At 42.5% G+C, this 16,059-nt stretch overlaps 1 protein-coding gene and 1 pseudogene across 1 annotated transcript; both read left to right on the top strand.

The window, feature by feature from the left end:
- Nucleotides 1–1,787: 1,787 nt before the first annotated feature.
- Nucleotides 1,788–12,354, top strand: LOC111571231 (cytochrome P450 2J2-like). The gene is made up of 9 exons (XM_055014598.1): nt 1,788–2,075; nt 2,858–3,016; nt 5,778–5,927; nt 6,007–6,167; nt 9,796–9,972; nt 10,419–10,554; nt 11,220–11,407; nt 11,501–11,642; nt 12,094–12,354. Exons 2-9 carry the CDS (start codon nt 2,890–2,892, stop codon nt 12,273–12,275), a joined length of 1,263 nt encoding a protein of 420 aa, XP_054870573.1. The 5' UTR covers nt 1,788–2,075; nt 2,858–2,889; the 3' UTR covers nt 12,276–12,354.
- A 900-nt stretch (nt 12,355–13,254) lies between these two features.
- Nucleotides 13,255–14,635, top strand: LOC111571230 (uncharacterized; annotated as a pseudogene).
- The last annotated feature ends 1,424 nt before the right edge of the window (nt 14,636–16,059 follow it).

Here is a 16,059-nt window from a genome sequence, read left to right on the forward strand (position 1 = left end):
AGTTCCAGTTAGGGGTCATATTAGAGGATTGTTATAGAAATTAATGTTTAATTGAGTGTTGTGATTTAGGAGCTTATGCTACGCCCTTGCTGAAATTATAATAAAACATTTATCCTGCAATTAAAGTTAACAGATTGGAAATCCTATTTATTTTTATCATGATAATGAATTAATCACATATATCTTCTCAGTTTGTAAAAAGTCAGGTTACTGTGTGCATTACATCTAAAACTGGTTCTGTCAGATTACCTAGTCGTTGGGGCCGAGGGTGGCCTTTTTTAAACTTATCCTTGGGGTTATCCATTCCTTAACCTCTAAACTTAAACCTAGCAACTTACCAAGTGCAGAATCCGATGAGAGAAAAGCTGCCGTTAACAGACGTGACTGGTAATTAATTTGACCATTGGAAAGTGGCTACTCAGTTGAGTTAGTTATCAGAGGAAGCAGGATAGGCGTCTGGATGGAGGCAGTTAGAAGCTAGGCCAATTTTCTCGCTTACCAGCTTAAAAACGTTCCTCAGATCTCATCTGGGTTGACCCATATGGGCTACGGGAACCGGACCCGTTAGATGGAGAGCTGGTCCAGTAATCCTCTGATAGTTAATTAATTTAGTTGATTGATTTAGGAGGTTACTGGCCTTAGGATTCCACAGGTGGTGCCCGAACAGGGACGTTAACATTTTCACAGGAGTTCCGACTTGGGGTGAAAATCGACTTACATTAACCTGTAGGAATGGAACTCTGACGTAGGAAGAGGATCTCTGTACATGTTTTACCTGTAAATACTGACAGTGCAGCTCCTTCAGTCTTTCACCATTTCTTTCAAATGGAGCAGTGTACAACTGCTTCATATTCATTTGGTGTCTTTTCAGCACCCTGTCAATGGTTGAGATGCTGACTAGATGTCAGACACTGGAATACAATGTTACAATGTATGACAATGGAAGGACAAGGAATTGAACGGGGTCAACACTATACCACCCCCAATTAAACAATTTGGACTTTGTCCATTTTCCAAAAATTATTAAATACTGTCATTTCAGATAATGTAAGTGATTCTGACCAGTTTTCAGGTCATTCTGAGTCACTTTGAACAGGCTTTTAACTAATTTTGGATGTTATGGGCTAACTTGGACATGTTTCAAGTCATTTTGGTCAAATTAAGACTATTTTTCTGCAATTTCCACAAATTTTGGATGGGTCCACAGTTATTTTGGACAGTTTTGATCCATATCAAACAAGTTTCAAGTCAAGATATCTGGTCATATTTATCACACATCAGATTCTACTGATGTTAGAGCCTCAAAAGTTGGTGAAATGTCGACAAAAGAGTATGTGTGTATATGTGTGTATATGTGTGTGTATATATATATATATATATATATATATATATATATATATATATATATATATATATATATATATATATATATATATATATATATATATATATACACACAGAGAGAGACACACACACACACTGACAAGAACTTCATGGACACACTATACCATCATCAGTAAAACAATTTGGAATTTCTTTAATTTTGTAAGACCAAAAATTATTTAGTATTGTCATTTGTTGTTGTTTTCGGTCTGTTGAATTTTGGCTATTCATCTTGTTTAGATTGGCCTTTAAACTAGTCACATCATACAATCAACTGCTGAGACTGATTGCTAGATTTCTTCTATTCAGAGTCACTGAATAACTTGTTTGTTTGTATGTAGAGGTCAGAGTCCAGTGGAATCAGTGGTTGGGATGCTGAGAGTCATATAAAGGAGTGGTTATTACCTCCTAGCAGCACAGCATCAGTCCTCTGTTCCACAGGAGACATCAGGAAGTCAGTCTTCAGTTGGACAGGACGTGTTTGAAGGATGGATTCAGTCTTTTCTCTCATCGGATCCTGTATCGGCTGGGATTTCAAAAGCCTGCTGCTCTTCACAGTAGTCTTCATCATTGCTGCAGACTTTGTGAAGTTCCGTCGGCCAGCCGGCTTCCCTCCAGGACCGTGGACTCTTCCAATCGTAGGCAGCATGATCTCTCTGGACCACACCAGGATCCATATGGTTTTCACTAAGGTATTGTTGAAGCACACTTTGGTTCCGTTAAAGAACGCGTGGCTTCTGGCTGCTGACATGCTCTTGTACTCCATTGTGGTAAAAAGTAATACCAATAGAGTCTATATTTACAAAAAGTAATTGTCCACATTGATAATTATGAAGGGATATAGCAAATCAATTCATTTACCATCTGGAGTTCATCAGTATCAACAAAGACCCATGTCTTCCCAATGGTCCAGGCCACGCTCAAAAACCATAGACCTCCCGTATGCGTCACACCTGTGTCAATTAGTGTGGCCTTTAAATAAACAGGTATCTAGGTCACAGCACCACTCAGTGGCTGCTGATTGAAGTGGCTCCAACAGCTATCAAACAATCACACAAATATGAACAGGACAGCTGCAAAGACCAAGTGATTAGATTTTGGCAATGAAGCAGCTTATCGTGTGGAAAAAATGGTTCAAAATTACTTAAAATTTGCCCAAAATGATTCAGATTTGTCCACAATAACAAAGAATTTTCAAATGACTGAATATTTGTCCAAAATGACAAAAAAAATTGGTCCAAAGAATTGGTAATGGTTCAAAATTACACAAAATTTGTTCAGAATGACAAAACCTGTCCAAATTGAAATTATTTGAAACTGGTCCAAAATTAATTTAAAAATTTAAAAATGACTCAAAATTGCTGTGAAATGACTTTGTGGTAAAGAAATGATTCAATCAACCTCTGGCAGGATTTCTCTTTCTGGTGTTTGATTTTATGCGTCTCCTTTCTTTCCTAAATCCTCCCCCAACTAGCTGGAAAGTACGGGAATGTGTTCAGCGTACGGATGGGCAACAAGTGGCTGGTTGTGTTGAACAGGTTTGAGGCTCTGAAAGAAGCTCTGATAACGAAGGGGGACAGCGTGGCACACCGACCAGATCTTCCTATGGTGCAGGACATATCAGCTGGACGAGGTAAGAGGACTGAACAGACACACGGATCAACAAATCCTGGGTATTTCCAGCTGGAAGCCTCTTCTAACTTGTCAGTCTTGTAGATGCATTGTGGAAGGATACACCTTTATTTTGTTCCTAATATGTACTATGTTTTGTTTGTTTGTTTTTTCAAATTTGCAATTTTCCTTTTAGCCTGAACATGAATCTGTAAAGGGTCGTTGCAGAACTAAATACACAGGAAACTGAAATCCAAAATGGCTCAGAATATGACGTATGTTTATACTAACTTTAACAGCTGCATTCATATAAAAACAAGGGTTTCACAAAGTTCTTTGACAGACCTTTAACACCACATTTACCTTCTAATACTACATTTACCCTCTAATACTATATTTACCCTCTAACACTACATTTACCCTCTAACACTACATTTATCCTCTAATACTACATTTACCCTCTAACACTACATTTACCCTCTAATACTACATTTACCTTCTAATACTATATTTACCCTCTAATACTACATTTACCCTCTAACACTACATTTATCCTCTAATACTACATTTACCCTCTAATACTATATTTACCCTCTAACACTACATTTACCCTCTAATACTACATTTACCCTCTAACACTACATTTATCCTCTAATACTACATTTACTCTCTAATACTACATTTACCCTCTAATACAACATTTACCCTCTAACACTACATTTACCCTCTAACACTACATTTATCCTGTAATACTACATTTACCCTCTAACACTACATTTATCCTCTAATACTACATTTACCCTCTAACACTACATTTACCCTCTAATACTACATTTACCTTCTAATACTATATTTACCCTCTAACACTACATTTACCCTCTAATACTACATTTACCCTCTAACACTACATTTACCCTGTAATACTACATTTACCCTCTAACACTACATTTACCCTCTAACACTACATTTATCCTCTAATACTACATTTACTCTCTAATACTACATTTACCCTCTAATACAACATTTACCCTCTAACACTACATTTACCCTCTAGTACTACATTTACCCTCTAACACTACATTTACCCTCTAACACTACATTTAACCTCTAATACTACATTTACGCTATACTACTAGGGTGTACGTGCACATCGACCACTGAGACAGGCAAACTAACAGTACCATGAGGGTCATTCCATTTTACATCCCATCCAACAAATTTCCAATAATCCACATACAAAATACTAAAACACACAGTAGTTGTGTAAATGTTCTTGTCCTGAGAGCATCCATCCATCCATCCATCCATCCATCCATCTTCTACCGCTGGTCCGGGTCGGGTCGCGGGGGCAGCAGCTTTAGGAGGGAAGCTCAGACCTCCCTCTCCCCGGCCACATCATCTAGCTCCTCCCGGGGGACCCCAAAGTGTTCCCAGGCCAGCTGGGAGACATAGTCTCTCCAGTGTGTCCTGGGTCTTCCCCGGGGCCTCCTCCCGGTGGGACGTGCCCTAAACACCTCACCAGGGAGGCGTCCGGGGGGCATCCTAATTAGATGCCCGAGCCACCTCATCTGGCTCCTCTCTACGCGGAGGAGCAGCGGCTCTACTCTGAGATCCTCCCGGATGGCCGAGCTTCTCACCCTATCTCTAAGGGAGAGCCCAGCCACCCTGCGGAGGAAACTCATTTCAGCCGCTTGTACCCGCGATCTTGTTCTTTTGGTCACTACCCAAAGCTCGTGACCATAGGTGAGGGTAGGAACGTAGATCGACTGGTAAATTGAGAGCTTCGCCTTTCGGCTCAGCTCCCTCTTTACCACGACGGACCTGTACAGTGCCCGCATTCTTTTCCTGAGACCAAATCAAAAAAAAAAAAAAAAAAAAAAAAAAAATTGGAGAAAAGAATGTCTGAAATTTTTTTTAAAAATACTAAATAAGTCTGGAGTTCCCCCTAAAATGCCATTTTTCTCTTGTCCCACTCAGCTGATAACCAAATTGGATCTCAAATAAAACCGTTAAAATGAAATTTAATTCTCTTTTTTTGGTAATATTTTTTTCATTCATGTCTCTTGTACGTTTGGGAAAACATTTTTTAAAATCATGATATTTTAAATAATAATTATTCGTGTGTCCCACAACATGTTGGCATAACCTGTTGTCGTTTTGTGTCTCATGTCTCTTGTTTTGTTTTTGTTGTCTCCATCATCCAACAGTGTTCCTATAGAATGTGTAGAGCAAAGCTATGTCCTCTCTTCTATTTTCCATCTTTTCATCCCATTGTCAGCCTTGATTGAATGTCTCCCTCCAGCTCATATTATCAGGATCAGACTAATTCTTTGGACTGTTTTCCATCAGTCAGTTTGTCCTCTTGGTCAGCAGTAACAGCAGCTAAATATCTAGCTTCTACTGCTGAGAAAAAGATCACATTAGCATGGATTAGAGTAGGGTTAGCAAACAACACAGAGAACATGGAATAAAAATGCTACCATTGATGTGGAAGCTGAGTCAATTTATTACCTATTATTGATGAATATGGAGCAGAAAACAGAAAGAGAGAAGGTTTTTGAATGATCCTTATATCTTCCAGGTACTGACACAATATGTGTGTCACATTTTTTGGACTTCGTCCTCCTTTCTTTGTAATTGTTGTAGATTTCTAAAATAAAGGAAACAGATTGAGGATTTGTCAAGTCATTCTGTTTGGTTCTTTGCTGTTACAAAGTCCATAATAGATTGTTCTTTTGTAAATATCTGAGAAGTCTGCTTCAAACTGTGTATTTTCCGATCAGGTGTTCTTTTTAATAACGGACCCAAATGGAGGGAGCAAAGGCGATTTGCACTTTCAACCCTCAGATATTTTGGATTTGGAAAGAAGTCCCTGGAGCCCGTCATCCTGGATGAATTTAGACACTGTGCAGAAGAGTTCAGAAGTTTTAAAGGTATGTAATTAAGACACAGTGACATATTTATGGTGAGCAGATGCTCGACTAACGTTTAGTTTTCTTTTCACTTGTGAAGGTAAGCCGTTCAATCCACAACTCGCCACCAACAACGCCGTCTCCAACGTCATCAGCTTCCTGGTTTTTGGTCGTCGCTTTGAGTACAGTGATGAGAAGTTCCAGGAGCTGTTGGGGATGTTTAACGATGCATTCCAGATTCAAGCCTCCTTTTGGGCTCTGGTACTGCAATTTTTCAATATTTTGTGTTAGATTGTTAATGCTTCTCTCATCACTTCATTACAACTCCGCCAAGGAACGTGGCAGAGTTATGGGATGATGGGTGTACATTTGTCTGTCCAACTGTTAGCAGCATTACTCAAAAACGAATTAATGGATTTGGATGAAATTTTCAGGAAAGGTCAGAAATGACATGAGGACCAAATCATTAGATTTTGGCAGTGATGCAGCTTATAGCTTGGATTCATGGATTTGACTAAAAGTGGTTCAAAATTACTTAAAATTCGTCGAAAATGGTTTCAAATTTGCCCCAAATTATGTAAGTCAGGTCAGTCAGGTCTTGGTGCTCTGTTTGGTTTAATCCTTCTCACATCATAAAGTATGGGGATGACACAACAGTAGTGGGTCTCATTCGGGACAATAACGATCTGACCTACAGAGAGGAGGTGAAGCGACTGGTGGACTGGTGCAGCGTGAACAATCTGCTCCTGAACGTCGAGAAGACCAAGGAGTTGATCATCGACTTCAGGAGGAAGCAGCCCAGCCATTCACCTCTCATCATTGACAATAAAGCTGCGGAGGTGGTCAGCAGCACCAGATTTCTGGGGGTGCACATCATGGACAGTCTGGTCTGGTCATTACACACATCATCTCTGGTCAAACAGGCTCAGCAACGTCTGCACTTCCTGCAACAGATGAAGAGAGCACAGCTGTCTCCTCCCGTCCTGACCACCTTCTACAGAGGCACCATAGAGAGCTGCTGACCAGCTGCATCTCCATCTGGTTTGGCAGCTCCAGGGCCTCAGATAGGAAGTTGCTGCAGAGGGTGGTGAGGATGGCAGAGAACATCATCAGAACCTCTCTTCCATCCATCCAGGATGTTGGACACAAGTGCTGTCTCAGCAGAGCCTGCAACCTTATCAAAGACTCCACTCACCCCCACCATGGACTGTTCTCCTGCTCCTCTCTGGGAGGAGGTTCTGCAGCATCAGAATGAGAACAGCCAGGTTCTGGAACAGTTTTATCCCCCAAGCCATCAGACTCTTGAACTCAAAATAACCCTTCTGGGCACCCGTGGACACTGTGAATACATAACTGCTGCTACTTTTTTTTCACTGCACGTGCAATACTGATGCCACATCTTCACTGTAAAATAAATATGTGAGGATGTGTACGTTTACAGGTGTGTGTGTGGGTATATATTTATATATACATATTTATATATATATTTATATATATTTGTGTGTGTATATATTTATATATACATATTTATATATGTATATTTATATGGTTGTTTACATGTATATATTGGAATTGCTTTTTAGAAAAGTTTTTGTTTGTTTTTGGTATATATCCCTTCTTGCATACATGAGACACCTAAGACTCTGTGGGATGGTCCAGTGAGTGAGGGCATCCTCTGGGTTGTCAAGTGAGTGCGCTCCTTCATCAGTGTATTGCTGATAGGCCAACGACACCTCCAGAGGGTTCAGCAGTGAATCCCAGCATCCCAGGTTCACCCCCTGGATGCCGTCTACTCGAATGCCCAGATGGAGTCCTTTCTCTTCATCCACAGTCACTGACTTCCCTTCTCAGCGGCTCTGGAGACGTCCTTGATCGCCTGCCAGTGAGCCTTCCCACGTACTCCCATCTCCCAGAGAAGCCTGGATGTCGAGGTGGCTACGGATCCTCTGCAGTCTACTTTGACTGGTCAGACACCCACCTTCCAGCCTCGCTGTTTTGTATCAGCTTCAAGCTCCGTATACCTCAGCTTCTTGCACTCATAGGTCTCCTCTACTGAGCTCCCAGGGCACTGTGGGCTCGATGATGTAGACATGCCTAAGGGAAGCTGACCATAGCACTAGATCTGGTTGCAGGTTGGTGGATGCAATCTCAGGTGGGAAGTAGAGCTTTTGGTCCAGGTCTACCAGCATCCTCCAATTGTAAGCCAAAGAGGACCCTCACCCTCCTGGACAAATGTTGTTTCTTGCCATCGGGTCAACGTGGGTGGAAGGGCATTAACACTCATGATAAGATAAGATAAGATAAGATAAAGTTCTTTATTTCTCCCCACTCCAGGGGAAATTTACATTGTTACAGCAGTTTTATTTACAATATATACAAGGGTGGCAAAATTTTTAACAGAAAAAATAAAAATAAAGTTTAAAAGTGCAAAGATGTGCAGTGTAAGAATGTCTGTGCAAATTTTATGGTTTGGGGTGGTAATGATATAGTCCAGTTTATGTTAACATCAGCCAGTGATGCTGATGTTGTAAAGTCTTATAGCAGATGGGATGAAGGACCTGCGATAGCGTTCCTTCTTGCAGGGTGGATGTCTCAGTCTGCTGCTGAAGGAGCTGCTTAAAGACCCCACAGTGTCATGCAGTGGGTGAGAGGGATTGTCCATGATGGATGTGAGCTTTGACAACATCCTCCTCTCACCCACCTCCTCTATGGAGTCCAGGGAACAGTCCAGGACAGAACCAGCCCTCCTGACCAGTCTGTTTAGTCTCTTTCTGTCCCTTTCAGTGCTCCCTGCTCCCCAGCAGACCACTGCATAGAAGATAGCAGACGCTACCACAGAGTCGTAGAATGTCCTAAGCAGAGTCCTGCACACTCCAAAGGACCTCAGTCTCCTCAGCAGGTGGAGACGACTTTGGCCCTTCTTGTACAGGACCTCTGTATTGTGTGTCCAGTCCAGTTTATTGTTGAGGTGAACACCCAGGTATTTGTATGTGTCCACCATGTCAATGTCCAAACCCTGGATGTTCACCGGTGCAGTCCGGGGTGTCCTCCTCCTGCGGAAGTCCACGATCATCTCTTTCGTCTTACTGGCGTTGAGCTGCAGATGGTTTCGCTCACACCAGTCCACAAAGTCAGAGATGACCATCCTGTACTCCCGCTCGTCCCCTTCAGATACGCACCCAACAATGGCTGTATCATCGGAGAACTTCTGGAGGTGACAGCTCCCAGAGTTGTAGTGGAAGTCCGATGTGTACAGGGTGAAGAGAAAGGGGGAGAGCACTGTCCCCTGTGGGGCCCCCATGCTGCTGACTACCACATCAGACACACAGTCCTGAAGCCTCACGTACTGTGGTCTGTTGGTGAGGTAGTCGATGGTCCAAGCAGCCAGGTGACAGTCTAAATGCGCTGCGTCTCCAGCACTAGTGCCAGACACTTCAGCACCTGGTTGTGCCGCCAGGTGTAACAGCCTTGAGCAAGGCTGGTCTTGCAGCCCACTAAGATGTGTTTGAGTATAGCTGGAGTCGGGCAGAGTGAGCATGTACAAAATACAAAATTATTTAAAATTTGCTCAAAATTGATTAAATGGCCACATTCTATGTTGCCGTGATTTCTGCCACAACTTTTTTTCAGTACTTCATCCATCAGAATTGATACAATGACTGAGCAGCCTTGGCGGAGTACTGCGCTCTGAATGCCTTTCTTGTTCCATATGTATTGTTTATTTGTTTGTATGTCTTTTGTGTTGATCTCCAGTGTATAAAGTAAAACATCATTTAGTCCTTCTTCAGTAGGTGTGTCCACATGTCTGCTGCTGTTGAAGTGAGGTTTGACCGTTGTTCTTCAGTTGTTTTCTGATAACTTTATTGTCCCATCCTCCTCCTCTGTGCAGCTCTACAACTCGTTCACTGTGCTCATGAGACATTTGCCAGGCCCACATCAGACGGGCAGACAGATCTGGAGGAAGGTGCATGACTTTGTCCGTGAAGAGGTGAATGAGCACAAACAGACCTGGGATCCGTCGGAGCAGAGAGACTTCATCGACTGCTACCTGAAGGAGATCCAGAAGGTGACTGACATTACATACAGAGCTCTATTACAGATGCTGTGCTCTTTAGGAAGCTCTTGTAAACATTATATCTGCTTTTTGTGCATCTACATCAGAATTATCTATTGTTTGTTTTACTGGAATAATATTTTACTGTGGCAGAACTACTGACTTATGATTGGTAAATAGTGTCACCTTTTTCTGTTTCCTCTACCTTACAGCCTTCTAAATGTTAACAGCTCTCCAGTACCAATTAAAAGGTTTTTAGATCTCACTGAAAGTTAAACTCAAACTTGAGACGTTAAAATATTGATTTATGAGAGGGCTGAACAGTGGCTCAGTGATTAGCACTGTGGCCTCACTCCCCAATGAGGATTAAACAGTGTACAGATGATGGACGTGACTGTAGTAACACTGATTTTCTTGATTTGTTTTGCAAGTTTTAACTTTTCAATTTTATTTTCAAGGCGAAAGCTGACAGCACTTTAGATGAGGAAAACCTGATTATCTGTGTCTGGGACTTGTTTCTGGCTGGATCAGAGACCACAACCACCACCATGCGCTGGGCGTTCCTCTACATGACCAAATATCCAGAGATCCAGGGTGAGAGCACAGACAGGTCTTTAAAACAAATGTGTGGATTAAATTTTAACAGTGTAAATATCCGTGTTTCCAAGTTATACTCATCAATGTACGTTACCATTGAAAAGTCTGGGGTCACCCAGACAATTCCATGTTTTCCAGTAAAACTTCCACTTTTCTCCATGTGCCAACATAACTGCACAAGGGTTTTCTAATCATCAATGAGCCTTTCAACACCATTAGCTAACACAATGTAGCATTAGAACACAGGAGTGATGGTTGCTGGAAATGTTCCTCTGTACCTCTATGGAGATATTCCATTAAAAATCAGCCGTTTCCAGCTAGAATTGTCATTTACAACATTAACAATATATACAGTGCATTTATCATTCATTTAATGTTATCTTCACTGGAAAAAATGCTTTTCTTTCAAAAATAAGGACATCTCTAAGTGACCCCAAACCTTTGAACGGTAGTGTATGCATCATATGTTTTCCAATGACTGATTGACATCTAGCAGTAAAACATACCTTACAGGGCTTATAGGAAGTATTTAAACCCCTTGAAAGTTTTCATAACATGCTGAACATTGGAATCATTGGAGATCGCTAACAGGCCAGTTGACACTGATGGTGACACTGAAACAAACTTGCGGCTAAATATTTTGTGCAATGATTGATCCACAGAGAAGGTCCAGGCTGAGATTGACAGGGTGATCGGACAGACCAGACAGCCGTCCATGGAGGACCGTGTAAACCTGCCCTACACTGATGCTGTTATCCACGAGATCCAGAGAATAGGCAATATAATTCCTCTTAGTATTCCACGTTCCACCAACAGAGACGTCCAGCTGGGAGGCTACACCATCCCACAGGTCATCTCTCAAACCACTTCAGCAAAACACCAATGCAGTGCTCACATGCCAGTGTACATATTTATGAATGTTCATTATGATTCCTGTCAACAGGGAGTTACAATAATTCCCAATCTGACCTCTGTGCTGTTCAGTGAGGATGAGTGGGAGACGCCCTTCACCTTCAACCCAGGACACTTTCTGAACAAGGAGGGCAAATTTGTGAAACCAGAAGCTTTCATCCCTTTCTCTGTTGGTAAGGAGCAACACAGTCAGACGTTCTGTTGGTATCATTACCAGTTTATTCAGGGACCCATCCCAACATGCATTGTTACTTAGGGGTCTTGTTGAGAGGATGATTCCAGAATGAACCAGAGGAAACCAAAGGAAAAAGGCCTGGATTCGGAAGTTCTTATTGTCAATTACAAGGAATAATTCTTCAAGAATGGTCAACTGACAGGCAGTAAAGAAAAAGCACCAAATTAAAATTTTGGAATTTATGGTTATGGATACTATGTTTGACAGATACCAAACACTGCACATAACACCATGAAGCATGGTGGTGGCAGCATCATGATGTGAAGCACGGTGGTGGAAGTTATTTTGTTTTTAATTAACTGACATTCCTTTAAAAACTGTTGTATTAACGTGCACTACACTCTCATCCAGTAAAGTCAGTAAAACATTCATTCTTTTTCCTGTCTCAGGGAAGCGTCAGTGTCTCGGGGAGAATCTGGCCAGGATCGAGCTTTTCCTGTTGTTCACCTCCTTCATGCAGAACTTCACCTTCTCCATGCCTGCTGGGGTGAAGCCTTCAGTGGACTACCTGTTTGGAGTCAGTCTGGGACCAAAGGCATATGAAATATGTGTCACCACGCGTCAAGAGTAGTACTTTTTTTTTTTTTTTTTTTAAAGAAAAAAACTGTAATCATGACTTTGTCCACATAGGGCATCTGATATATTGTTTAAAAAATATTAGCTGTGGTTTTTCACGTTCCTTGCTTCATTCATAGTATTTAATCTGTTCATCTCGGAAAGTAATAAAGCTTTATTCACCATCTATTTTGTTTTAAATCTCCATTTGGGAATATCACTAGTCAGTTTGGGATCATAATAGACTAAAGAGTTTGCAGCGTGGACTGACAGGAGAATGGCATCATGGGGAACATTCTTTAATTTACACCTGAGTGGAGCTGAAACCAGAAATCTATGCTGGAATATAATGGTACCTATTGAAGTAACATGAATATTTTTCCCCATTGGTATTATCTGCCCACCAAACATTAGATTATGAAATATATCTCTGCTTCTCGGATGTGCTTGGTCCATTCCTGTTCTTTTGTCATTCCGTGGATCTAAAGTCCAGTTGCTTGCCATAATGTCTGCCTATTGCTCTCAGCTCTCGTAGGAGGCGGTCGCACTTTTCCTCGCTCCGTATCTATCTCTGTTCCTCCCTACCCTCATGTCTTCTGCTTGCTGCACTTTTTGTCTCATCTCGTCTGTCTGACTTGGAGCGATCGCTTGGCACTGAACCTTCGAAATGCCGATAATGGAATTGATTAACTGGTCTCTCAACACGATTGACAAGATTGTCGCCACAAAGAGCACAGGCCTCGGGGAGCCTACCTGCCCGGATGGGAGTTTCACCTCCGGTTACGTGATGGACGCCTGGGGGAAGTGGATCATGTGCCTGGCACCCCTATCCGTGGAAGATGTTCATATATTTGGATTTATGATGACAGACCTGCTGATAATTGGCTTGTTCACTGGCCTGAGCTTCTGGAAAATCAGGAAGACCGCAGACAGAAACGACGGCTAAACACTGCTGGTCTATGCAAACGATCGGCTCACGGCTACCGATGCTCGGTATGACGAACTCAATCGTAAGATGAACAATTTGCTTGGTGTGACTGTTGATTTGAGTCGCAGATTGGAAGCCATCAGGGTGAATCGCCGCCCCCCCCCCCCCCACCCCCCCACCCCCCACCCCCCCCTTTCCCAAGGACACCTGTTGACTTTTGACCGAAACAAACTCTAGCTTCCTTTCAGCAGCCTGGAGGAGGAATTCAGGGTTTTCCACACAAGAGAGGCGTTAGCCTATCGGGACTCGTGATACCAGAGTTGCATTAGCGGGCATCGTGGTGAGGTCTGGCAGGAAGATCCAAGTTCAAGAGGGGCTGGAGCTGGCCAAGTCCCAGCTAAGGCACAAGGCACTTTGGGCACAGTGGGCGAGCAGGGCTGGGAGCCATTCCAAAACCACGGTGCGACTTGGCCCAAAGCAAGGACAGAAACCCTCTTGTACTGGAGGAGGTGTGGGCAGGCGTTGAGGACTAGCAGGATGGTGAGCAGCGGGCATCTGGATTGCGGCAGCAGGGGCCCTAAATGTGGTGGGAAGGAGCGCTAGAGAGGAAGCTGACCTGGAATGACATCTGCAAGGCAGAGCCACGGCGTATAAAGTTCATCGTCCAAGCTGAATATGATGTGCTACCTAGTCCAGCTAACCTGCACGTCTGGGGAAAGCCTGATCTTCCAATGTGTTCTCTCTGTTCAGGAAGGGGTACGCTGGAACACATCCTGAGTAGCTGCCCAGCAGCCTGTGGCAAAGGCTGCTACTGCTAGGGTCACAACCAGGTGTTAAAGTGTTGACAGTGGCCGAGATCATCTCCACTGCAGTGGCCAAAAACAAACACATCCGCAGCCCACGGATAATACCTTTCGTGAAAGTTGGACAGAAGCCACGATTACAGCCAACACCTACAGGTTGCCTTCTCTCATCGGCCACAGACTGGGAACTGTGAGTTGACTTGGACAGGCAGCTCAAGTTCCCAGATCATAAAACACCAACCTCCTTGAGACCAGACCTGGTGCTGACATCTGCCTTCTCCAAGCAAGTCCTCTTACTGGAACTAACAGTTCCCTGGGAGGACCGCATGGAAGAGGCCAATGAGTGTAAGCGGCTCAAATACCACAAGCTCACCGAGGAATGCTGGAGGAGAAGCTGGAAAGCCCCCTGTGAGCCAGTAGATGTGGGATGTCGAGACTTTGCAGCCCGCTCCCTCTGCAAGACCTACACCCTGCTTGGCATCACAGGAGCTGTGAAAAAGAGAGCCATCAAATTCACCATAGAGGCTGCAGAGAGAGCCTCCAGGTGGATCTGAATCAAGAGGTCCGAGAAGTGGGCCAATGCTGCTGGGACCCAATTCGGGGTTTGATCAGCCCCAGCTGGGTCGCCTGAAGGAAGGTGTCTGATGTTGAGAGACCCGAAACACCCAATGATTTCAGGAAACATCACTGATGATGTGTCCCAGTGCATCCATGGATGTATCTACACACCTACTGTTTTAATCCTTTTCATAACTTGTCTGGCTTTTTTGTTTTTGTAGCCCTCTGCAGTTCCAGGATCTAACCTTAAACTTTAGATCAACACACATTTGAATAAATGATTTGGAAGTTCCCCAAACAAAAACAAAAAACAACAGAAAGCTAAATTAAACATCTACAGTATGTGGACACAAAACCCTCACAGAGAGACAGATAAGACCAAAAAACAGACACAAAACAATCCAAAATTTAAAAAAATCAAGACAAAGAACCGAAAAATTAAACAAGACAAATTGCTAGAAATGAGACAGAAAGTGACCAACTTTGACACAAAATGACTAAAACAAGACACAGAACGCTATAAAACATGACAAAACAACACAAATGGGACACAAAACTATAAGAGGCAACATGGAAATAGTTAAATATCTGTAGTATGTGGAGACGAAACCACCACAAATAGACACAAAACAACAACCGTCTGCAGCCAATCATATCTAAGTTTAGTGTCAGCATAGAAACATGTCCAGCTCACACAGGTGCCCATGGAAAGCTGGCCCATATTGCACAAAGGTACTTGTCTACACCTGCTTCACCAGTGCCACGTGAGACTGTTTTCTTTGGCAGCACACACTGTGCAGAAGACGAGGTCAGCACTGATATCTGAAAAGGTCAATAAGCTTGTCTGCTTGAGCAACTGGTTAAAAGAAAAGTAAACTTCATGAACCATTTGACTGAAGTCACGTCCCACAAGTTAACACTGATTTGAGTGACATTATTCAACAAAGAGTGTAAAAATGGACTGTTCAGTTAGTCTCTTCCAAGCATTATGGCATTCAGTTTCATAGGCTTATTCACTGGAGTGTTCCTTTAGCTCAGATGTTACATTACAAACATTTAACAGCCAAGCTGTGTAGATTCCCTTTGTAGCAGACATTAACTGTTCTGTTACTTAATTCTGAAGTTCATCATGCTGCGGCTATACTAAACACTACTTGAGATGTTTTGTACTCTGCAAATTGAAAGTCAAAATTAGGGACGAAGCTGAGATGTTTTCATAAAGTTTAGAAATCTGATCCCTCCAAGTAGTATGTCAAGCATTTTGCCCAAAAATACAATAATAGTATTTTAAATTTATGATTAATCACAGCCTATTACTCCAATTAATCCAGTTATTTTTTTTAAAGATAGCTAGATGTGTTTTTTCTTTTTTCCCACTATACCAACCCCAATTAAACAATTTGGACATTGTTTCATTTTCCAAGACCAATAATTATTCAATATTGTCATTTTAGACAACTTAAGTGATTCTGACCAGTTTTCAGGTCGTTCTGAATCATTTTGAACAGGGT

This window comes from Amphiprion ocellaris, chromosome 10, assembly GCF_022539595.1.
Source record: "Amphiprion ocellaris isolate individual 3 ecotype Okinawa chromosome 10, ASM2253959v1, whole genome shotgun sequence".
Taxonomy (NCBI): Eukaryota; Metazoa; Chordata; class Actinopteri; family Pomacentridae; genus Amphiprion; species Amphiprion ocellaris.